Raw genomic sequence first — 23,761 nt, 5'->3', positions numbered from 1 at the left:
AGATTTACTTGCAACCCTCCCTCCTACCCCGTTTCTTGGCTCATACTGCCATTCTACTATGCGCTATGACAAAATCTGAAGATGGCCTCCATGGGTGGATCTATGGAGGCCTTTACAATTGGCTGTGGGAAGTATGACTCAAAATTACTATTATAGACCACTAAAGGGACAGAGGTTTTCAGTTTAAATTTAAATTGCTCTGTTACTGAGGATTCCCAGCCTAAGGACGGGAATCATTCACAGCATGTGAATCTATGAAAGATACCAATGCTGGAGAACAGGAGTTACAGGTAAGTAACTCAATCCTTCCAAAATTATATGTCTTTGCAAAAAGTCTATCTGTAATGGACTCTCCAAAAATGACTTTCTCCAACTGATCTTTTGTGTTCCATACCTTTCTACCCACTTGTAGATGTATTCCAACAGAGTTGCTTTAAGTGACGAGTTCATCGCACTGCAGCCTTTGTCCAGGGCAAGGAATCAACTGAACAAATTTAGGTAGAGTAGGCGGGGCAGTTGCTCATAAACTCTTATGCATGCTGAAGTGCCACTAACCAGCACGCAAAGGGATGCAAAGAGGCATGAATTTAAGTAGAGGGGTTGGTGAAGAAATGATGCATTCCTATCATAAATGGCTGGTGTTTGCAGGTTTTTGGATTGATTTATGTGTAGGCGACATGGTCATGAGGGTAGCATGAAAAGAGCATTTCTTTATATCAAAACCCCAGCATGATATGTTTTTCCAAAAAAAGGAAACCTGCTTTGCATCTTTATTTTATTTTTAAATGTGTTTGTCATACAACAAGGAGCATGGTCCTGGAGGCTTTTGCCTTTGCTTTAAGTGCTGCGAGTAAACCTAGTCACAGTTGGTTTTCATGTGTGTGACAATTAAAAGCAATCAGACTGTTGCATTGTAGGCATCCATATCCAGAGCTCAATGTTTTCTGCATTGTTCCTGCTTATTCTGAACAACTCACCAGCCAAACAATGAAGTCTGCATGCTTACCTAAAATATTTTGAGAAACATTTTTTAACTCTTTAGTTAGTTTTCTATATGACACTGATTATCCACCTAATGGAACGATGTTGTATCCTTCTCTTTAAAATGAGACCTAAAGAAATTATTTTAAGTCAATTTTATTGCTCCCATCGGTGGGTTTGGAGATTCTAGGATATAAATATACTAGATATCCCTTTCTACGATATCCGATTTACATCAATGTCAGCTTGCTGGATAGTTTCAGTTTCTGAACTCTTTGTGCAAGACATTGAGAACTTTGAAGAAATACATTTTAAAAATACAAATAGGCCACCAGCTGCATTTTTGTCATGCAAAAAGCTCCACTGGCTTCGATACATGTTGTATTTTTCCAGGTTTTTGCATTATTTTCATGAGCCTCCTTTTTGCCTTAATCAGCCCATAGGTTTAACCTAGTACTTTAAGGTGTATATGAATGAATAACCAACTCATAGGTATGAATGAATGAATGAATGAATGAATGAATGAATGAATGAATGAATGAATGAATGAATGAATGAATGAATGAATGAATGAATGAATGAATGAATGAATGAATGAATGAATGAATGAATGAATAACCAACTCACAGGTTTAGCTTAGTATTCCAAGAAGTATGATTGCATATTTATGGTTGTGCAGGAGTTGGTCCTATAGTATTCTACTTTGCCAAAGAAAGAAAGCTTTTTGTATTTAAGAGCATATTTTCAATTTGACGAAAATCACCAATTTGCAAACAAATGCTGCATCCTTAATGAGTGTCTAGCAATAGCAAACCTTTTATGGTCTCGTTCCATGCACAGTTGTCTTCTATTATTTAGAAGGTGCTACATTTTATACTCCTTTCTATTAAGAATCTAGCCATCGAGGTGGGTTGTCTTTTGTTTAGTTATTCAATGGCCGCGTATTAACGGTTTCCTGGTAAGTTATGCATTTGTTGTTGTTGGGGGAATTCAGTCATCCCTTTTTTCCAGAGGTATTTGCCTCCCAAAAACTAGGCAGACAATCCTTCAGTTTTCTATTCCTCACCGAGTAGTAGCAGTGTTCAAGGTCAAGGTGCCCTTTCAGGAATGGGGAGGAGCAAGGTAGACACAAAACCTGGTAACAGTATTACTTTGAATAAAGAAATGCACATACAAAGACATTATGTAAATACACTTTATATCTTGTTGAAGGTAAGTAAAGGTAAAGATGTGGGTGTGGTTTCAAATCAATAATTCTGGTTCAAATGGTTTTTAGGCACATTCTTAAAATGTGGCACTATCTGTTACGGTCAAATAAGTCCGCGGACATCTGAATCATTAGGGTACCAAGTTTGACAGTTATTACCCACTCGTATCTTAGGATTTACATTAGTTCAGTAGGATTCAGTCTTTCATAGGAATCAATAGTAGGGATGACTCTGTGATTGTCTGAGCAGATGCTTGTCCTGATGCTGCACATTCCCCAATGCGAAGTACAGGCCTGTCACTGTGTTACATCTGTGAGCCCTGGGTCTGAAGTCACAGGGGTTAGAGCAGGGACGCAAGTGGGCAGCATTGTCTCAGTAGGATAACTCAGCAGCAACGTGCTCGCCTTAAAAGCAAGACGACACAGAGCACCACAGGTTCGATCCCCTGGTCCGCGCTTAGAAACCTCTGGGTATTAAGCGCGTTATAAATAACTAATCATATCATATCATATACCCGTTTTCCCCCTCTCCCTTTGTGTTGCTGTCTGCTCCTGATGATAAAGTAGGGCTGTCTCTAATGGCCTGCTTCTCCAGCATGGGTCTTAAATGAATTCACATGCTTGTGAAGATTTCACATCGTCAGGCTGGGAACACTCTGTAATATTAAAGCAGTTTCACTTTAAAGCTAAAAACTGCTTGTTGCTTCTATAGCCCATTGCTGTCCATTTGGGTCATACTGCCCCAGCCAATGACATTCGTCCTCCTAAGCTTCAGATTTTCACTGCATGTTTTTGTGTTGGGAGTCCTTGTGTTTCAGTCCTCGAAATTTGATAATTCTTTTGTTTATTTTTGGGAGAATTTGTGTTAATTCTTTTTCATCTTCAAGTCACGTGACTACCGGCAGTGGGCACCCATTGCCGGAGGAGAACCTTGACCCGTGGGCGTCGCATGCCGATGCTTGGGCCTTTGCTTCACCTGGGAAAACTGTGGCCTGAAGAACTGCATCGAAGATCGACACCTCAAGTGCATCTACTGCCTACATCCTGACCACATTGCCGATGGATGTTCGATATACCAGGCCTTCTCCTGAAGACATGGAAGGAGCCCCGTAGGAAGTTAGTGGCGTGGTACTATAATGCAGCTTCTGAGTGTAGTCATGCCTCTTGCAGTGTCGGCAGACCCACAGAGCATGCTCCCTCTGACAAAAAGAGGTGGAGAACCTTTGAGGACACTTCCCGGTGAAAGATAACAAAAAGGCGAAATCAGCCCATGATCCAAAGAATTCATCATCTACGGTCGCTGCAGCTGCAGGACCCAGAATGGAGAGGCGCTGGTTTCTGTCACCATCTCCGTCAATGGTTATCCTACCGTCAAGTGGACAGGTTCATCGAAGAGCATACTATCCAAGGACCCATCAGTGGCTCCTCCGTCGACATAGTCACCGACCTCGTCTACCAAGCCACTGCCCCGTCGACTATTACCCTGTTGACGACTTTGTCTGTGAAGACTGGTCTTCCATCAACGACTTCAATCCCGTCAAGGGGCTGTTGCCACAAGAGTGGTTACCACGCCCAGAGTAGCCTTACCGCCCAGGCCTCTGTCGGCGATACTGCCGACGGTCCCGTCAACGACAGCACCTTTTCATCGCCCCTTTTCCTAGGGGTTCGGATTTGGAGAGAGATGCCTCTAGCCCTTGGATTTCTCCCTAGGACCACCAAGGCCGCACAACATTTCACCCTGTCTCCCTTGGGACCTCCCCGGATGTCACCCCCAGTTCTGAGGAGGACCTGACAGAGGGATTTTACTCTGACCAGGAAAGTGTCAAGGAGAGCCTGATCCTATTTATCCAGTGCCATGGCAGGAGGCGCCATCTTGCCAGCCATATCAGCCTTTTAGCCTTCACCTCATAGCCCAGCACCTGCTCCAAGGGATAGGTCATTAGACATTTTGACCACTTTCCACATGCTGTTGTCTGAAATACAGCAGTGTCTACCAGCTGCGCCCCATACCTTAAGCAAGGAGCCTTCCAAGGCCTTCCCAAGCTTAGCTGACATTGTCTCACCCAACCTCTGTACCCCTCGGCCATTGCCGGTGGTGGACGGACCAGCCCAGAGAGACACTGATACTGTCGTGACCCAGGGTACGCAATGAACTGATGAGTTCGATGACTACGTTCCCTCTGATGGAGAGCCTCCCGACGTCGAGGTACCCTCCAGGGACTCGCCACCAGACAAGATCGTGTTGTTTCATTGAAAGATCTCAAGGTTGGCAAAGCTATTCTCCCTCATGCCTGTGGACCTCATGCCTGAGGAGAAGGAAGGAAGGTTTCCTTTTTGAATGACGGGAGTCCTCCAAGAGGATTCTCGTTTTAGTGCACCTGTTGAATGACATTTGGGAGGATGGCCTGTTGGTCATGAAAACCCCTAGCCAAATTGCTGCAAAGAGGGATTGTTTGAAGGAAAAGTACTGGTTCCCAGACTGGGCCACCAGCCATCGCGACACTCTGTGGTATCGGCCACATCTAGGGCGGTCCTCCAACCCATCTCCCTAGTATATGGTTCCTCTTGACCTGGAGGGTAAGAAACTGGATGCGACTGGGAAGCGATTCATCACAATGGTGGCATCTACGATCAATGCCGCCAATGCCATAGACATTCTCTTGAGGTATGACAGAGAGTTGTGGTACAAGTTGGGACCCATCCTCGACACCTTCCGGACGACAGGAAGGCTGAGGCCCTGGCGTTGTTCCACGAGGGGGAGAGCGTCCGACCATGCAATCCCTGTCACCCTGGATACATCTTTCTGGCCTCCTCTGTTATTCTTACTTCTTGAGGAGTCCATCAAGATGACGAATTTACTGGAGAAAAGCAATCCATTGATGGAGAAATTGCTCACCGTAATGATCTTTCTATGGACTCTTCTACCGATTTAGTAGTGTGGAACCCATAGTGGGTTACCTAATTATGATTTGTATATGGCATACATTACATATTACGGTATGTAATGTATGCCATACACAACTCACAGTTAGGGAGCCCACTATGGGTTACACACTACTTTAGATCACAAGCAGTTATTCACACAATTTCATTAATCTAAGAAGGAAGAAAAAAGATGTTATGCACACATGTGAACATATGACTTATGATTTTTAGGCACTCAGCACCATATACTAAAACATCAGCAGTCCAGCCCTTGCCTGTACCAATTCTCTGGTAGACTTGTAGGTGTCCGAAAAGGTTCCCGGGTGAAGAGGTGAGTACTTGAATGGGGCCCACTCAGCTAGTACAGATAATGTTCTAAACGAAGTTAGTGCTAGCAGGTCAAGTGAAACACGGTCTTAAGTCAATTTGTAGTAAAAGGTGAAGCAGCTACCATCCCTAAGGTGCAAAAAGATGACCTCAGAAGTACTGACCCAGACACCACTGATGTGGGCCATCCTCAGATGGTCCTAAGGTTAAGCATGACTTTTCACCCGATGCAAACCGAATGAGGCTGGGTGGTTGAAGGGCTATGTGATCTCATGCCCCGAATCCTTAGAAAGGTCTGAATAGTTACACGGTGCAGTACATAGACAACTGACATGACTCAATGTCATCGCCATGAAGGGTCGCGGGTGCAAGTGCAATCAATACTGTGTGAGGGTGCATAAGTAAGGCTCTGACACAATGGTGGCATGTTTCCCTGGGGAGGAATCACCCTTGCGGGTTGCAGAGGAAAACAGGGCACCTACCATCGCCTGGTCTTCCTCCTTCCGTATGTATTGATGTCCTCTGGAGGTGATCACTCGAACTGCTCCCTCCACCTGGTCAAACGATTCTTCAGTGCTTGCAGGGTCAATGCGTTGCACGCAGAACAGCTGTCCCAGCCATGGTCGGGGCCAAGGCACCAGAGGAAGAACGCGTGGGGATCCGACGTGTTGAAGGAACCCTTGCAGGCTGGACACCCGCTGAACAACCGCCGTCATCGACTTGCGTCAGGGAGGAGCGTGGCACCAGAGGACAGAGTATTATCTCTGACTATTATTAGAAGAAAAAAGAAGAGAAAATAAAGTCTTCCGGAGAAGAGCACCTGGAATTACAAGGCCGAAAAACTAACCCAGGAGCTCTGATAAAAGCGGTCTGTTCCCGTCGGTGCAGAAAAAGAGGACTGGGGAATGGCACCGGTGGGCAGAGACAGCGGAGCGCTTGCTCCCAGGGCCGCGCCCCCACCTGCATCTAAATTGAAAGGGAAGACCATTTATTCTGGTGAAAAACGTTTCCCATGCCTGGCGAGGGACCCCCATACAGTATGGAGGAAAGGGGACGGGACATAGGAGTAAGTTGAATGATGGGCCCTGAGTCCATCGGGCACATCTTTCCCAGCCAGATCGTAACACTCTGAGATGCAGAGAATGATTCACCTGGAAAGGATCTGTTTAGTAACAGCCATGCTTGCATAGGCAGCAGCATAACCCACAAAGACCTTTTCAAATTTCCTGATGTCCCTCGTCCAATAGGCGTAGTAGCTGAGGGCCTGCACAGGGTCCAGCTGATGGAACCTAGTCTCCATCTTAGAAGGATGAGGAGTACGAAAAAAACTAGGATCTTCTGAGAGAGATGAAATTCGAACACAACCTTGGGTAGGAAGGACGTTCTCACTCTCACATTCTCCCTCGAGAACACCAAGCATGGGGACAAACAGTCTGGAGCTCACACGCCTGTCTCGCGGAAAGTGATGGCTACCAAGGAAATCATCTTAAGGATAAGCAGTCTTTAAGACAAATGAATGATGGGGCTCAGCAAGAGCTCCCTTAAGAAAAGTCAAAACTACATTCAGATCCCACACAGAAACAACAAACTGTTGTGGGGAAATCAGTTACCTAAACTCTGTATCAACTGCACAACAGTGGGAATAGTGAACAACGAACCCTGCTATGGAGACCTTAAAGACTGAAATGGTGGCATGGTAACCATTCACATTGAGGAAATCCAGTACAGAGGAAGTTACCAGTGGAAACCTCCAGGCCTCTCTGTTAACACCAAGTAGAGAGTCTGCAGGACCAAATAGAATTGATGCTAGGCCTCTGAACAGATAGGACCACATCCAGCATGTTGCCCAACAAATCCCACATATCCCTTAGCAGTCATATATGAACATTTAGGCTGCTGAGGGCTGGCTGTAGGTCCCGGCCCTGTGAGCCGTTGAGAAGATCCACCTTTTCCAGGAGATCAATTCTCTGTGGCACAAAGCAACCAGAGTTGGTGGCCAAGAAGGGGAAAGTAGTAGAAAAGGTTGAATACCCTCTTTTTGTTGACGGGGGGGCCTGACTCAAGAGGGTTAATGGGTATTAGACAAAACAGAAAAAAAGTCAAGGCTACCTCTCCCTTCAAAGCACAGGTAGTGCTAGAACAACCTACAGAAGGCTAGGAGTTATTTGGACTAGCCATTTATGATCACAGAAAAGCTTTTTTTATGTACTGCAAGACATTTACAGTAGAAATGTGCTGCTAATGTCTTGCAGTACATAAAACAACACCTTTTCTGTTACTAACCACACTCTGTTTAGATCTGTATGATTCTTGTATAGTGAATGATAATGACCTTCACCTGTGTATCTGTTTTTATCATGTACCTTTAGTTAGAATACATTTTGTTTTAACAGTATCTTATTTTGTGTGTGTGATCATAAATGGTTAGTCCAAATAACTCCTAACCTTCTGTAGGTTGTTCCAGTACTACCTGTGCATTGAAGGGAGAGGTAGCTTTGACTGTTTTTTTTCTCTTTTGTCCAAGGAGGAGAAAGGACAAGGTTGGTACTACCATTTTATTCTGGTGCTGAAGGATGGATGGAGGACTACTTCCCATTCACGACCAAAGGTGCTTGAGCAAGTACTTCAGCAAGGACAAATTCAAAATGGTGGCTTTGGCGCAGATCCACTGCGCCCTGCAGAAACCGCATTGGTTGGTGTGGCTGGACCTTCAGGATGCTTATTATTGTGTGCCAGTGAATCAAAGGCACAGGTAGTACCCATCAACAGTTTAGATTCCTGCTTTTCGTTTTGACATCTGTCGGAAGGTCTTCATTAAGATAATGTCAATGGTGACAGCTAGTTTTAGGCGAGGGTGAGTACATATATGTCCCTCCATGGACTACTACAGAGATTGGGCTTCTCCCTGAACTTCAAGAAGTCTCAAGTGACATGTCACAAATGCTCCAGTTCATCAGAGGAGTCCTGGACTCCCGCTTAAAGAAGGCTTTTCTTCAATCAAATGGTCATGAAATTCTACAATGCCAATTCTGATGGATTGTGTCCTCCCATGGAATCCTCATCTTAGATTTATATTCTCCTGCTTTGCAGCTCTCTGAAACTTTTTTCCCAGCAGGGGGTGTTGTGCGCACGTGTGTCGGTGAGCCGTCTTCGTGACTGGATGTGATGTTGATGCGGATACAAATAGCTCGCTCAGCACCCTGTGACCTCAGTTCCTTTTTTCTGCATGCCCAGCATGCTACTCAGTATTTCGCTTCAGAAATCCTCTGACGCACACATTTTTCTTCAAAATGTTTTTTGGAATTTTTAGTAGACTTTGCCAACATGTCTACTCGCGAAACCCTCTGGTTTAAAAAAGTGCCGTAATTGCGACACAATGTTGTTTACCTATCCTCACAGGATTGTCTTTGGTGCCTTGGTTCTGATCATGGTGCGGCAGAATGCGGCTTGTGTCAGTTAATGACACCAAAGGCCTTAAAGGAGAGAGCCTCTAAATTGGCCCTAGGCCGGTCATCTTCGAAGTATCCTAGTACGACACCATTGAAGATCCAACCTGACCAAAAAAGCTCAGCGGCTGGAAAAAAGCCCTGAGAGGAGGAAAAAACACGAAGAGAATCCCATTCGAGGAGCGCCTCCCGTCATTATTATTATTACTCAGCGAAGAAGAAAAAGAGAAGGAGAAGGTTTTGATCGACTGACTCATCCCCAGAGACACAGGTACGGTTCCCATCTAAATCCACCTCGGCGAAAAGGTTTCATAGCAAGATGATGCAGGTCTTCGAGATAGCAGGCCTGGCTGTTCCCTCTTTGCCCAGGAGCAAGACCTCCGAGCCCACCGCACCCGACAAGGCCGTCAGGGGCTCAACTCACCAACCACCTTGTGCGCCTAAGAGCCCGAGATTGGTGAAACCTTTGATCCGACGCATTGCAGCTAATGCGTTCTTTGACGTTTCATTGGTGAAATCAACGTCGCACCCTAAACCGGCGAGGATCCGTCGTTTAGATTCATCCCTAAATCTACTAGGGATTTAATGTCCCCCCTTTTCAGGAGATTTTTGATGAGGACACGGTTCCCTTCGGGCTTCAGCCCATGGGTCTTCCTCGACATACTGAGGCATTCCAGGACGAGGAAAAGAGGTTGTCTGACTTAGCTTTAGCCCTGCACGACACATGGTGCCTTAGACGCCTCTTCTGGGGTGGAATTCCCATAGGGAGATCCTAGAGCCTATACAAATGTGGAATATAGAAGTATTATGGCTAAAATGACGGATGCCTTAAGTTGGGGGTCCCCCACCTTGTGGCATAACAGAATGTGACAAGTGTTACAGCGCTTTAGCGAAAATGTTTTTTGCCTCGGGCAGTTTGGCACTTAAAGAAGTTAATGCTGCTTCATGTGCGCTGTCAAAGTACTGTAAGGGGCCAGAAGTATGAGTCTTGACACAGTTGTGTTAAAGTGGTTGGCATAGACTTTTATTTACAAACAAAAGGAAAAGAGTAGCCTATCTTGCCCTACTTACTATGAGGGGTTGCCCTACCTGAACCAAAATACTAAGGACCCAGTCAGGATGTCCTTAAAGTAACATTTTCACCATTGTCTAAACCTATTTCCATCCCTTAAACTTTCAACTAACTAACGAAAACAAATGTCTTATTCACCCATAAGGAGTATCCTCTCATTCTGGATCTAGACTCCAAGGCACAGTTCTTGTACAAAGAATATATGGTTAAATGTTCATTGCTTGTATGTTCAAACCAACAAAAAAACACTTCTTCAAACTCCTGGGAGGAACATCGTCCTTGGATCTTGCTTCTACTTGTGAATGTAATACAGTTCCTCAAATCTCCTGCAGGAATCCTTTTCCTCTGTCCATTTAAACAAAACACGGTTCTCCTCCCGTCTGGAGCGAACCTCCTTCACTGTTTGAGTTTCAGAATTATTGTACAAAACACTGTTCCCCCAATTCCCTGGAGGGTCCCTCTTTTTCCCATCACAAAATTAACCTTTCCAGCCGTTTATCAGGTCTAGTTCTTAAACCGCAAGTCCTGACCATAGACTTCCTCAACGGTATGTCAAGTCTGGTTCACTAACCTGCTAAACTAGACGTCGCAACTTTTTAGTTCCAAAAAGATGTTTTGTCGATAGTTTCCTGTTTTATTTTTACATTTCTAGTCCGGGTCTCCCCGGCTGCTTCTGGGATCCAGCTCACTGACTAGTTATCACTGCACTAATGAGGGCCTTCAAACCTTAGATGTATTAATGATGGGCCTTGTCCAATTCTATTTGGGTCCCAGACCCTGCTGCATGCTGCGCGGGCTTCCTCGGTTTCATGCGAGTCCCAGACCCTGTTGCTCACCTTCTGCAGGATTTCCTTGCCTACTTTACTCATTGTCCACTTGGACAGACCTGGTATACTCTCCTGCCAGACCTTCTCCCACATAGGGGTCTTCCAAATTTTGATATCACCTTGATTACTCTCTGTTATCCCTTTTGTAATCTTTGGGATGCGTTTATCTGCTTTACAAAGTTCTTGTCATTCGGTGAAATGCTGGTTTCATCCGTTTGTGCTCTCTGGGATGTATTTACATAGTTTAGAAAGTTTGTACCAAATATAATGCCTCTTCTCCAGCATGGGGTCTGGCATGGATTCACATGCTCATGAATATTCCCTGCCGCCAGGCCAGGAATCCTTGGTAAGAAAACGAAAGCAGTCTTGCTTTAAAAGCTTGAACACTGCCTTTCTCTCAGTATTCATTCACTGGCGAGTGGGTCATATTGCACCCATCTAATGATCGTCTCCCTGCATCCCGCCCGTGGCTTCCATCTATTTTTACTGCACGTTTCGGTGCAGGGGGTCCTCGTGAGTTGCTCTTCAAGCTATTTTTTGTAAACTGTAAAGCCTGCTTTGTGCCTCACATGGTGGAGGAAGGCAAGAGGAGTCTGTTCAGGCTCTGCTCCCGGTGTGGTTTAAAGAATATCTTCGTGGAGGGCAGGCACAAGCTACCTCTATTGTCTGCATCCCGGTCATGAGGAAGACCAATACGACATCTGCCGAAGATTCCCAGCCAAGACTAAGAAGGACCGTTAACGACAGTTGTTGGTGTGGCTGAAAGAAGACTGGGCCCCTGGTGTGGCCTCAGGGCACGCTCAGGTGGGTTCCAGATCCAGTCGGCCTCTGGAGCTCTCTTCCTCGGGTAAGAGATTGAGATCGGGCGAGGCCATATCCCTGCAGGCTGTCCGTAAGGCCAAGCGTCATGCTGATGAGCCGTTTAGAGAATCTGCGGCTGTGGGTCCTAGTTTGGGGAAGACTCGCTCTCCGTCACCATGCCCGTCCACGGTAAGCTTGCCGTTGGGTGGTGTATCGTCTGTGAGACCTTCGAAGCATGGCCCTTTGTCGAAAGATAAACTGAAAAAGGGAAAGCTTGCGGGATGGAGGGAAAGAGCCAGAGGCGAAGGAGTGGTTACAGGGGTCCGTGAGGGCCGGGCGACAGAGGAGATATTGTCCTTTATGGTTCTGGAGAAGCAGGGGAGCACCTGTTTGGAGGAGGCCTTCATAGAGCAAACCACTTTAGAGACCTCGGCCAGTGTAATGGGCAGGAGGGGTGGGAGTGAAGGGGAAGGTAGGAGAGGGGGGCGAAGGTAGGCAGGGGAGTAGGAGTGGAAGAGGAGATAAGGGTGATGAGTGCCGACAGGATGTCCTGAGTTTTGGATGTGAAATGGGAGGCCAATGCAGTGCAGAGGGCCTGGGAAGGAAGGAGAGTGGTGGAGACTGCAAATGGATTGGCAAGATCCTTGCAGATTTTGAAAAGTTTGGCCGTGTTGTTGGAGGCTTCAGTGATGCTGGATTGGGTGTCAGCCCGCTTTTTGGTGTGGATAGAGGCTCGATATTGCCTTTTGGAGCGGGCAGCAGACCAGTTTTTCCAAGGATGAGCCCAAGTTCTGCCATGTCCGTTCAGCAACTCTTCACTTGCGTTTTGGAGAAGCTAGATCAGAGTCGTATCAGCTATTGTTCTTGGTGGCAGGTTTTAGACGGATCTTCATGTCAGGGACAAGGATGTTGAGAGTGTTGGAGATGGCAAAATGCATATTAGCAAGGGCTGAGACCGAGGGAGGGTCAGGAGCGGTGGTGGGACGGGGGGGTGAAGGTGGAGGCAAAAGCAGCAACTAACACTTGCTTCATTGGTCAAATTATGTGAAGGAGGCTGGCAGTGCAGGGGTTGGCTCAGAAAGTGGGCCAAGGGGCTCCATGAAGTAGGAAAGGAGAGAGTGGTCAGACCAGGAGAGGGGTTTGTAACCGGATTCAAGATGGGGATCTCACCAGAGATGAGGGCATGAGGAGTGCGACCACTAGAGAGTCGGGTTGGAAGGGAGAATGGTGAGAGCGAGGGAGTCATAGAGGACCTGGGTATTGTGAGGTGTATGATTCAGGGGAGTCGAGGTAGATGTTGAAATCACTTAAGAGGAGGAGTTTGGAAGAAGAGTTTAAAAGAGATGAGGACAGGTCGGCCCATTCAAATAGCAAGAGGGAAATGGGGCCAGGGGTTCTGTAGATGGTGGCGAGGGTGAGAGAGAAAGAAGGGGAGACCCCTAGCCTACAGACGCATTCCAAAGATGAGTAGGATTGAGTGGGAATAATGGAAGAGGGGACCCAATCAGGGAAAGTCAGGGCCACTCCACCTCCAGTCCTGTTGGGTCTGGGTTTGGAGACGATTTTGTAGCCCTCAGGAAGGCGTGTCAAGAGCAGTGACAGAGCTGGCATTGAACCATGTCTCAGTAAGAGCGAGGACGTCCAAGTCAAGGTCTTCGAGAAGGAGACCGTGTCAGAGGAGTGTTAGACAGCAGAGTGAGCATTCAGAGTAGCTACGTGAAGCTGGTTACCACCATTGAAGGTTTTCTGAGGGGCTGTACAGGGGCGTGCTACTCCCATCAGTGGTGGTAGAGGGATGAGGGGAGGGGAAGAAGGGGCGGCAGGAGAAGGGAAAAAGTTTGAGAGAAGGCAAGTGCTGGTCTAGAAGGAGAAGAGCAGGTTGAGAACATTGGGCCATAATGTTGCCATTGTGATAGATATTAATGATGCACCTAGAGGATGAGAAGTATGCAAGGGGAACTTCCCTCCTAGTGACACCATTAATGGAAGAGGAGGAGAACGAGTGGAGACCAGATGGGGCTGCGTAGGTCAGGAGAGAGGATGTTTGTGAAAGTCTGCCTAGAAGTGGCATTGACGCAGGTGTCAGTAATGAGAAGGCCTGGGTTAGAGTTCAGGCAAGCTTTTTTCAGTTTTTTCCTTCCTGAGGAAGAGAGGAAGGATAAGTGATAGAAACGCAGTTGGAATAGATGGGAGAGATGGAGAGTGCCATGGGAGTAGCGGCGGCGAGACAGATAGTTAAGGGAGCTTCATAGTGCACAGGAACACACCAAGTGGCATAGTAGCCAGGCAGGCACAGTGGAGGAGGTGTGCAAGGAAAGACCGTCAGTGCACAGATTGAAGAATCCTCCAAGAATCAAATTTCTCCAAAAGGCACAGATGCAGCACACAAGGAAGATTCAGCAATTTAAAAGCGCACATAGATTTGATTTTGCCAAAGAGCACTAAAACAGCACGAAATGGGGGATGCAGCAATTTAGAAAAGCACACCTAGATTGGATTTTGCCTAAGAGCAGTAGTACAGCACAACATGGAGGATTCAGCAATTTAAAAAGCACACCTTGGTTTCATTTCGCAAAAGAGCACTAAAACAGCACAAAATGGAGGATCCAGCTATTTTTTTTAAAACACACCTAGATTTGATTTTGACAAAGAGCATATATACAGCACAAAAAGGAGGGTACAGATGTTTAAGGCGCTCTTAGGGAGGAAATGGGTTTGACACTAATAGCCAACAGAAAGCAGGCTATAGGAGGTAAGTACAGCAGAAACACAAGTCACGTGGGAGACAGAAACAGATTGCAGTCAGGCTGTGAGACAAGGGAGGTAGGAATCAGCAGGCAACCGGAAAGAGGGTTGTGGTCCAGGGCAGGAGATCTGGTGAGCTTACCAGTGCAAAGTAGTAGTGTGTTTTACTTCATCCTGAAATGCAGCGATGCATTAAGTTTGATCTGTGTGCAGCATGGGTTGGGGGGGGAGTTGAAGAGGCAGCAGCATGGAGAGGGGCCATGATGCATGATTGAGCGAACCATGAGGCTGTTGCTGCCCTCACATGTGAACAATAAGGCCACTGAGGAGCACTGCAGGATTGGGCGTTGCAGTAAAGTTGGAGGCCCCCTCTTGGCCCTCCTAGGCCGGGACAGGTCCAGACAGGGAGCCCAAGTGAGGGCCTTGGTGGGGGGGGGGTGGCTTACGCCTGTCGGCTCTCCGATTGGTTCTTCAGTCAAAATGCGGGCCATTCCATGAGGAATCTCAGGAGAGCAAGGTAAGCACTCCGGTGCCTATTAGGTCGTGGCCATATTGGACTGCATAATGATTCTGCAAAAACTAACAGCCTAGGTGAAACACATGCCCCAATCGACAGTGAAACGTTGCCAAAATTAGATAGAGAAGTGCAGGATTAAAGAAAGTTATTTGGAGCATTTGCCGCTCCGCTCGATGTAAAAGTGATACATCAACCCACAAAGCCCATCAGTGCTTACCTTGCAGGAAGAGGGGATGAGGAGAAGTAGCTGCTCCTGCAACCACGCGGTGCAGATCAGCACAATGATGCTAATCTGGGCTGCCCGAGGAAAGGTCGACCCTGATGTCCAGCCCAAAGTGGTCGATATTCCCTTTGACGGGGGATAACCTCTTTGGGAAGTTAGTGGCGGAGACGCTGCAGGTGGTAAATACAGATACGGATCCCTACGGGCCCCGTAACAGCGTTGGTTCTCTTCCTTTCGATCTTCAAGTTGGAAAGTGCAGCAAATCTTCCAGAGGATACGCCTTTTCCTTTTATCGTCAGCCCTCCCGCTCCACGCTGCAGCAAGCATTCAGGGGCCCGTTGCTGGCCTTCGGAGGAGGGTTGCAGCGTCACCGACACCCGCACGGCAAGATGCAAACACCCAAGCAAGCCTGACTCAGCCCAAGGCCAGAACCCCCACTTTTGCACCCTGGTGGGGGGTCGTCTATAACATTTTGGCAACGTGTGGAAGGACATCGCCACTGACCAATGGGTGCTGGACATATTTTGTCAGGGTCACATTTTGGAGTTCGTACGCAGGTGCCCTCATATTCCCCTTGTAGCGACAAAGGAGCGACACATGACCCAGATGCTCCAATAAGTGCAAGACATGCTGGCATAAGGGACAATAGAACTTGTTCCCCTGCGGCTCCGGAGAATACTCCAGACAGTTTCTGGTCCGAAATAAATCGGGAGGGTGGTGCCCGATCCTGGATTTGCAATGACTCCACAAATACCTAAAATCCCAAATGTTCAGGATGGTCACGTTGCAGCAAGAGCTCGGCCAACTAGAGGAAGGGGATTACATGACAACGCTGGACCTGGAGGATGCCTACTTTCACGTCACCATACACCTGAGGCATAGAAAGTTCCTGCGCTTTGTAGTTCTAGGACGTTGCTATCAGTTCAAGGCTCTGCCCTTTGCCCAAGGGTTTTCACAAAATGCTTTGCCCCAGTGGCAGCTCATCTATGCCTCAAAGGCATACACATGTACCCTTACCTGGATAACTGCTTCATCAGTTCGTGTTCTCAGGACCTGGCGATACAACACACAGAATAGATCATGCGCCTACTGATGGAGCTCGGATTCACCATCAATTATCCGAAATCCTGCACAGTGCCATCACAGGACGCCCTTTTTCTGGGTGCCTGCCTCAACACAGTGGCATCCTTAGCACACCTCTGAGGAGAGGGTGTTGGCCATCCTGGGGAAGGTACATAGGCTATCCATGATGAGATTTGCAAGGATCGTAATGATCAAGTCACTACTGGTCAAGATATCTTCTTGCATCCATCCGGTCCCGTTCTGCAGGCTGCAGATGAGGCCTCTTCAGGAGTTTCTGAATGCCAGGTGGTGCCAGGTCACAGGGAAATGGACAGCCAAGATCACCCTAAACCTGGAATTCAGGCAGTCCATATGATGGTGAGGGGTACGCTCACACCTTACGCGGGGTTCCCTGTTTCAGATTCCACCGTCCCAGGCAATAGTCACTACGGATGCCTCTATGGACGGATGGGGGTGGCTCACACCGAGCAGTTCCATGCCAGGGGCCTCTGGCTGCGGGATGAGAAGAATATGCATATCAATATACTGGAGCTACGGGCGATGTTCTGGACCCTCAAGTCATTCCTACCTCTTTTAAAAGGTCTAGTAGTGAGGAACTTTACAGACACCACCACCACAATGTTCTACATCAGGAAGCAGGGCGGGACCCAATCCCCTGCTCTTTCGCTGGAAGCTCAGGCCTTGTGGCACTGGGCAATTCTTCAGAACATGTTCATCGTCCCGTTTCACCTGCTGGGCGCCAAGAACACTGTGGCGGATGCCCTCAGCAGGTAGCTGCAGTTTGACCCAAATGGGAGATGAAGCAAGGGAAGGTGTCTCGCCTGTTCTAGCCAATGGGGCTGTCCCCAGATCGATCTTTTGACCTCAGCAGCAAACTCGAAATGCAAGGAGTTTGCAGCAGGTTCTCCCTACCGGAGAACCTGGGGGAAGCCTGCTCGCTCAGATGGGAGGGTCGCTTTCTGTACATCTTTCACCCGATTTTGCTCCTGCTGCGGTTCATCAACACAGTGAAGCTATGTCGCTGCATGATGATACTCATCGCCCTAGTGTGTCCCAGCCAAATCTGGTATCCGGACCTGCTCCGTCTGTCGGTGGCTCCAGCCATCAGGCTGCCCCCTCTCTCCAGAGAAGGATGGACCATTCGGCATCACGACCCAGCATCATTGGACCTCAGGGCTCGGCTCCTGCAGCCTTAGAGTTTGGCCACTATGACCTTCCTATGGAATGTAGAATAGTTCTTGCCAAGGTCAGGCCGTCGTCTACTCTGTCATGCTACGGTCACAAGTGGAAACGCGTCACGGTGTGGTGCAGGTCACAGAACATTACGCCTCTCTGCATCACGGCCCACAGCTCCTGCCGTACCTGCTGTCGCTTGCCAAGACTGGCTTAGCCCATGCCTCCATCAAGGTGCATCTGGCAGCTATCTCTCGATACACCCGCTCACCGGACAGGCAATCCTTATGGCATCACAGACTTGTCAAATAATGTATGAAGGGCCTCTTCAAACACTTTCCTCCAGTGAAATCCCCTGCCCCAGTGTCGGAGCTCAATGTCGTTCTCACCAGCCTGATGGGGCCACCTTTTGAGCCCTTACATCAAGCTCCCCTGAAGTTATTCTTTGAAGACTAAGCTCCTGGTAGCTATAACCTCGGCCAGACGGGTCTGGATATTAAAGCTCTTTCCTGCAAATGCCATTACCTTTCGTTTCATGCTATGAGAGTGGTGCTTCCTACTCTTCCTTCTTTAATGCCTAAGGTTCCGTCTGAATTCCACCTTAACAAACCCTTGGTGCTTCCAGTCTTCTTCCCAAATCCTGCTTCAGCTGCTGAATGGTCACTGTATATGCTGGACGTTGGTAGTGTCTTAAAGTTCTATGTGGCCTGCACAAGAGTTTTTCTGAGGACTTCTCAACTTTTTGTCAACTGCGGACCTGTGAATCAGGGGAATGCCCTGTGAAAGGCGTCTGTATCCAGGTGGCTCTCTGACTGCATCATGCACCGTCATCGTCTGGCCAACAGACCACTCGTAGGCTGGCCTAGAACCCACTCCACCAGAGCCATCACTGCAACAACGGCATTTCTCTCTGGGGTTCCCCTGCTGGACATTTGCAGGGCTGCTACGTGGAGGTCTACTACGCACACCTTCACAAGATTTTATTATGTCGACCGGGATTCCAGGGAGGAGTCCAGAGTCGGCCATGCAGTGCTGTGCAACCCGTTTGCTTGAGTTGTTTGTTCCAGGGGTAAGTGTGTGTACTTCTGTTGAGCCTTGCCTCCTCCTGTGGTTGTGTATGGGGTTACTGCTGTAAATTCGTATTCATGAGCATGCAAATCCATGCCACACCCCATACTGGAGAAGGATTAAGTTACTACTCTGTAACTTTTGTTCTCCAGCAGGGGTCTGGAATGGATTCACATGCAAACCCTCCCACCTTCCCCGCTGTGGCTCTTCTGGGTTCATAGTGGCAACCTCACATGTTTTGAATCTGAAGATGGCCGCCAGGGATTGGGACTCAGAGAGACGATCGTCGTTGGATGGGTGCAATATGACCCAGTCTACAGTGATTTAATAATGAGAGAAACGCTGTGTTCAAGCTTTTAAAGCAATGCTTTATTTTTCTTACCGAGGATTCCCGGCCTGACAGCAGGGAATATTCATTAGCATGTGAATCCATGGTAGACCCATGCTGGAGAACAACAGCTACAGAGTAGTAACTTGTTCCTTGTATCCCCTTGAGCTCTTTGGGATATATCTGCGTGGTTTACAAAGTGTGTATCAAATCTAATGCCACGTGTATCACGGTTTGCTTTTTGGGATATGTTTGTGTGGTTTACATAGTTTGTATCAAATGAAAGGCCACTTGTATCACCTTGTGCGCTTCGGACGTGTTAGCATGGTTTAGAAAGCTTGTGTCAAATATATTGCCACTTGTATCCGCTTGTGTTCTTCGAGATGATGTGTTTTTACTTGGTTTACAATGTTTGTATCTAATATAATGCCACTTGTATCCCCCTGTGCTCTTTGGGATATGTCTGTGTGGGTGTTCACCTCCCTCAGTGCCGGACCCACCCGTCCGACACTTTGCCTACCTTTGGGAAGCCTCAGGGCCAATCTTTGGTCTCTTTAGGTGACGGAACTGAGCTTCTCTGCTACTGCGCTTGGTGTTCTCATTTCCTTGCTGTTCCGCAGCTCTGGATTCTCCCTCATGTCTCCGGCTGCACGCACCTTGCTTCTTGTGCTGCTTCTGGCGGTCTGGCTATTTTCCTTCCTGATGCCGACAAGGTCCACCTCGCCTGGACCACTCTGGTCACCACGACTCTACACGTCCCGCCTCTCAGCCTTCGGGCCCCCTGATACGGGATGAGTGTCTCGTTCCGTGTACCTCCAGGGCTGGTTCGTCGGTCAATGAGTCCTTCTTCCCTTTTTACCTTGCTCCTGACAGTTGTAACATGTGTGTTGGTTCTGCAGTGGGCCTATGCCTCCTTGTTCAATCTTCTTTGTCTCGGTTTGCATCCAGCTTGGGTAAGTCTCCCTCTTCCTCATCCCAGTCTTATCAGGCTATCCTCTACTTTACTATAACATATAGTGGTGTGGGGAACCAGAGGGACCTGAATGGGGGATTAGGTGAGTGGTGACACCAAAGGGGTAAATCGATACTGCTTTCTTCCAGGGCCATCGTCACAGGTCCCATGAAGGATTTTCGTTCCCATGAGATCCACCTGCTGAGTACCACCCCCAGAGGGAATATCGGGTAGTGGCCTCACCTCCCTGGTTTCATGGAAAGGGGCTTCCCCCCGACCCTCGTGGAAACGTTTTAAATACAAAAGGATTTGTCACAGTACACACACACTGTTTGGTCTGTGATAGCTGAGACCGCTGAGCACATCCCAGCCGGTGAAATGAGGAAAGGTTTCCTCAACATAGTGGAGGATGGCAAGGAAGCAATGCACCAATCCCTGCAGTCAGGACTCAACACAGCCGATTGTGTTGGGAGATCTATGGCAGCAAGTTCTGTCATGCGAAGATTGCCTGGCTGAGAAAATCAGGATTTTCGCAGGATGCCCAAGCAAAGCTGCTTGACATGCCTTTTGACGGCTCACATCTTTTTGTTCAAAAGGCAGATCGCGGCCTTGATAAATTGCAAGCATCCAAGACTGTGGTGAAGTCCTTAGGTGCATCGATTAGGCAACCTGCTCAACCTTCCACTCAATGGAAAGGCAAAACGTTTTTGTTTCTACAACTATGGCCAAAAAGGCAATCAGCCTGCCGTCCATCAATGACAAGGCCAGAGATGTTTCTCTCGAACTTCCAGAGGTAGAGGGGGCAAGACACAGGCCGCTTACATGTCTGTCCCCTCCATTGCGGCCCTGCCACAAAACCTCTTCAAGGAATTCTGCCACACTATATTGACAGGGGGGCATCTATCACACCATTCACAAGAATGGTGCACCATTACTACAGATGCATGGGTGCTTCAGGTAGTCTCCCAAGGTTACTGCATCCCATTTTTAAAGCATCCGCTGCATTACCCCCCTGGAGCCAGACCACCTCCTGTTCGAGACCCACCCTGCAAAAAGTTTCCTCTCTTCTGGAGAAGGGTGCTATGGAGGTGGTTCCTATTCAGGAAAGTAAAAGAGGGTGGTACTCGCTATTTTGTGGTCCCAAAGAAAGACGGAGGTCTTCAATCCATCTTGGACCTGAGGCGCTTGAACAAGTTCCTCAGGAAAGACAAGTTCAAGATGGTAACACTCTTGCAGATCCTCCAGGCCCTAGAAATTCAGGATTGGTTGGTGTCACTCGACCTACAGAACACTTACTTCCATGTCCCGATCCATCAAAAGCACAGGAAGTACCAGAGGTTCGCCATAGGCATCACTCAGTGGCAGTTTTGATTGCTGCCTTTCGTGCTTACTTCCGCCCGAGGGTCTTAGCCAATCTGCTGGTGGTAGTAGCAGCCAGTCTCAGGAATGCAAGCGATTCACGTCTTTCCTTACCTAGACGATTGGTTAATCAGGGCACGGTCCCTGGATCAAGCCCTGGATCATCTCACTCGCATCTGCCACCTTCTCCACAAGCTGGTGTTCTCCCTCAATTTAAAGAACTCTTAGCTGACACCTTCTCAAATGCTCCAATTTATTGGAGCGGTCCTGGATTCTCCCTCAGGCAAGGCTTTCCTCCCGAGGAGAGGGCTCTACACATCCTGCAGATCGTCACCAAATTCCAGAATGCCAAATGCCTACTGGCCCTTGACTTCCTACGGTTGCTCAGCCCTATGGCATCCTGCATCTACCTGGTGCCAGTGGCTCAATTAAGAATGAGATCCCTCCCATGGGCCCTCAGCTCTCAATGGTTGCAGTTCTCTGCCTGTATGACAGACTTGATTCAAGTCCCGAGCAGAGTCACTCAGGATCTCCTGTGGCGGACTCGCACAGAAAACACGATGGCGGGAGAACCGTTTTGGCAACCATGGCCAGAGACGACCGTAGTGACGGATGCATAGCTGAAAAGCTGGGGCGCTCACCTAAATGAGGGGACGCTGAGTGGGTTGTGGTCCGTGGCGGAGACAAACCCTCACATAAATCTGTTGGAGCGGAGGGTGCTCAGACTGGCTCTGATGGCCTTTTGCTCTGCATACAGGGTAAGACTGTCCTGATCGTGATGGACAACACAGTGGCCATGCACTACATCAACATGAGAGGTCGTATAGGGTCACTTTCCCTGTGCAGAGTGGCGATGCAGCTCTGGTTTTGGGCATTACAGAACAAGATTGCCCTGTTGGCAAATCACCTCGCCCGTAAGTATAATACGATGACCGATGCCCCAAGCAGGCAGGCCTCGGTCTCCCACCAGTCGGAGCTGTGCCAGGAAGTTCATCTACAGATCTTCGCCCTTTGGGGAACCTCTCAAGTAGATCTGTTTGCCCCTAGTGTGAACTTTTCTGCTCCAGGGAATTTGCCCCGATACAAGCACTGGGGAACACATTGTTGGCTGACTGGAGCCTCCAGCTCCTGCATGCATACCCACTGATTCCAGTCACCCCTCAAGTGATCAGGAGGTTGAAGAGGTATGGAGCAACCATGATCCTAATAGCCCAGGACTGGGCCAGAAGAACGTGGTACCGGACCTTCTGGACATGGACTGGACCTTCTCTCAAGAGAGGTGTCTGGTTCTTCACCCAAGTGCATACATGCTCAACGTGCATGCCTGGCTTCTAAAAGGCTAAGGTACAGGGATTCGCACCTTACTGACGACGTGATGGAGGTGCTGCTTTCAGCAAAAAGGCCAGCAACAAAAGCTCTATACAACTGCCTTTGGAAGAAATTCTGTAGCTGGTGCATAGCACAGGATGTGGATCCTTTATTATGTGACTCCTTAAGGGTGTTGTCCTTCTTTCATCTGGCAAGACAGGGCCTTCAGGTCATCACCATCAAGGGCTATTTAGCGGCACTTTCATATTTCAAGTGCATGCCATATCAAGGGTCATACTTCTCGATCCCCCTGGTGGTGCAATTTTGAAAAGTCCTAACACTTTCCTTCCGACACATTTCATGGTACCGTCATGGGATTTAAATTTATTGTTAACTTTTCTCATGGCTTCCCCATTTGAGCCATTACGTTCATGTCCTCTGAGGCTACTATCTTGGAAGACTGCCTTTTTGGTCGTAATTTCCTCAGCCAGGAGACTAAGCGAATTGCAGATCCTGTCCTGTAAACCACTTTTACTGTATTTTCCAGCAACAATGTGACTCTTAGTTCCTTCCAAAGTGTCTTTTTTTTAAACAATGTTATTGAACTTTAGCAACAGTGCAACATACAGACTCTTATATCCATTCATATGACAATATAACTGGTTGTCTGTCTGTTCCCTTACCCCCCCTTCCGCGCCCCCAAATGCCCCTGCCCATTTCACAGCGTATTCCACCTCTGCCATTTCCGCACAACGCACCTGACTGTGCTCAGTATCTCCCTTAGTCTCTAGTCCACCGGTTGTATCGATTTATGCCTCCTCCATTGGTACCGTTGTGCGCAGAGGCAGTCAGTTCCTGCAACATATGCTTCCAGGAGTCCAAATCGACATTTTCTTGACCTTGCCCCCGGCGGACTGCCTCTTGCCATACTGAAGTTTCTGCCATCAACCATTTCTGGAGGTCCCCCCACCATAAGCGTACTTCCAGACATTTGTGTGCTTTCCAACCCATCGCTATCCTACGTTTCGCCAGTATACATGCCTGGTCTTTCAACTTACTAACGTGTCTTGCTTGCTTCAGTCTTGCAAAGCTACCAAACAAAAAGGCAGTGGGAGATCTAATGTCTAATGTTATACCTGCTTGGGCCAAGGATTGGGCTATCTCTTCCCAGTATTGTCTGATCTTTGTACAAGCCCAAAACATAGGTACTATGTTGGCATTAAGCAGTACACATTTCGGGCAGGATTGTTCCATTGCCTTACTGAATTTGGCTATTTTCTTCTGTGTTAGATATGCCCTATGAGTTACGTACAATTGGATCAGCTGAAGCTTTGCATTTCTGGACACTTCTTATGATAAGTGATCGCTCTGCCCCTGACCTCATCTGTTAATTGCTCGTGCAAGTCTGCTTCCCAGTTA

General features: G+C 48.0%; 1 protein-coding gene across 7 annotated transcripts in view; it reads left to right on the top strand.

Annotated features, from left to right (window-relative positions):
* ATP11B (ATPase phospholipid transporting 11B (putative)) overlaps nt 1–23,761 on the top strand; it is a 1,683,501-nt gene that overhangs the window by 1,403,358 nt on the left and 256,382 nt on the right. The window contains exon 30 of one of the 7 annotated variants that reach the window (XM_069618659.1): nt 413–498. The exons of the other annotated variants lie outside the window; for them this stretch is intronic. Coding sequence (XP_069474760.1) covers nt 413–498 — 86 coding nt within the window. The remainder of the gene's footprint in view (nt 1–412; nt 499–23,761) is intronic. 7 annotated transcript variants of the gene reach the window in all.

Source organism: Ambystoma mexicanum, chromosome 10, assembly GCF_040938575.1.
Source record: "Ambystoma mexicanum isolate Mex_15411 chromosome 10, UKY_AmexF1_1, whole genome shotgun sequence".
Classification (NCBI taxonomy): Eukaryota; Metazoa; Chordata; class Amphibia; order Caudata; family Ambystomatidae; genus Ambystoma; species Ambystoma mexicanum.
Note: the sequence above shows the minus strand (reverse complement) of the source record. Positions and strands in the feature narration are given on the sequence as shown.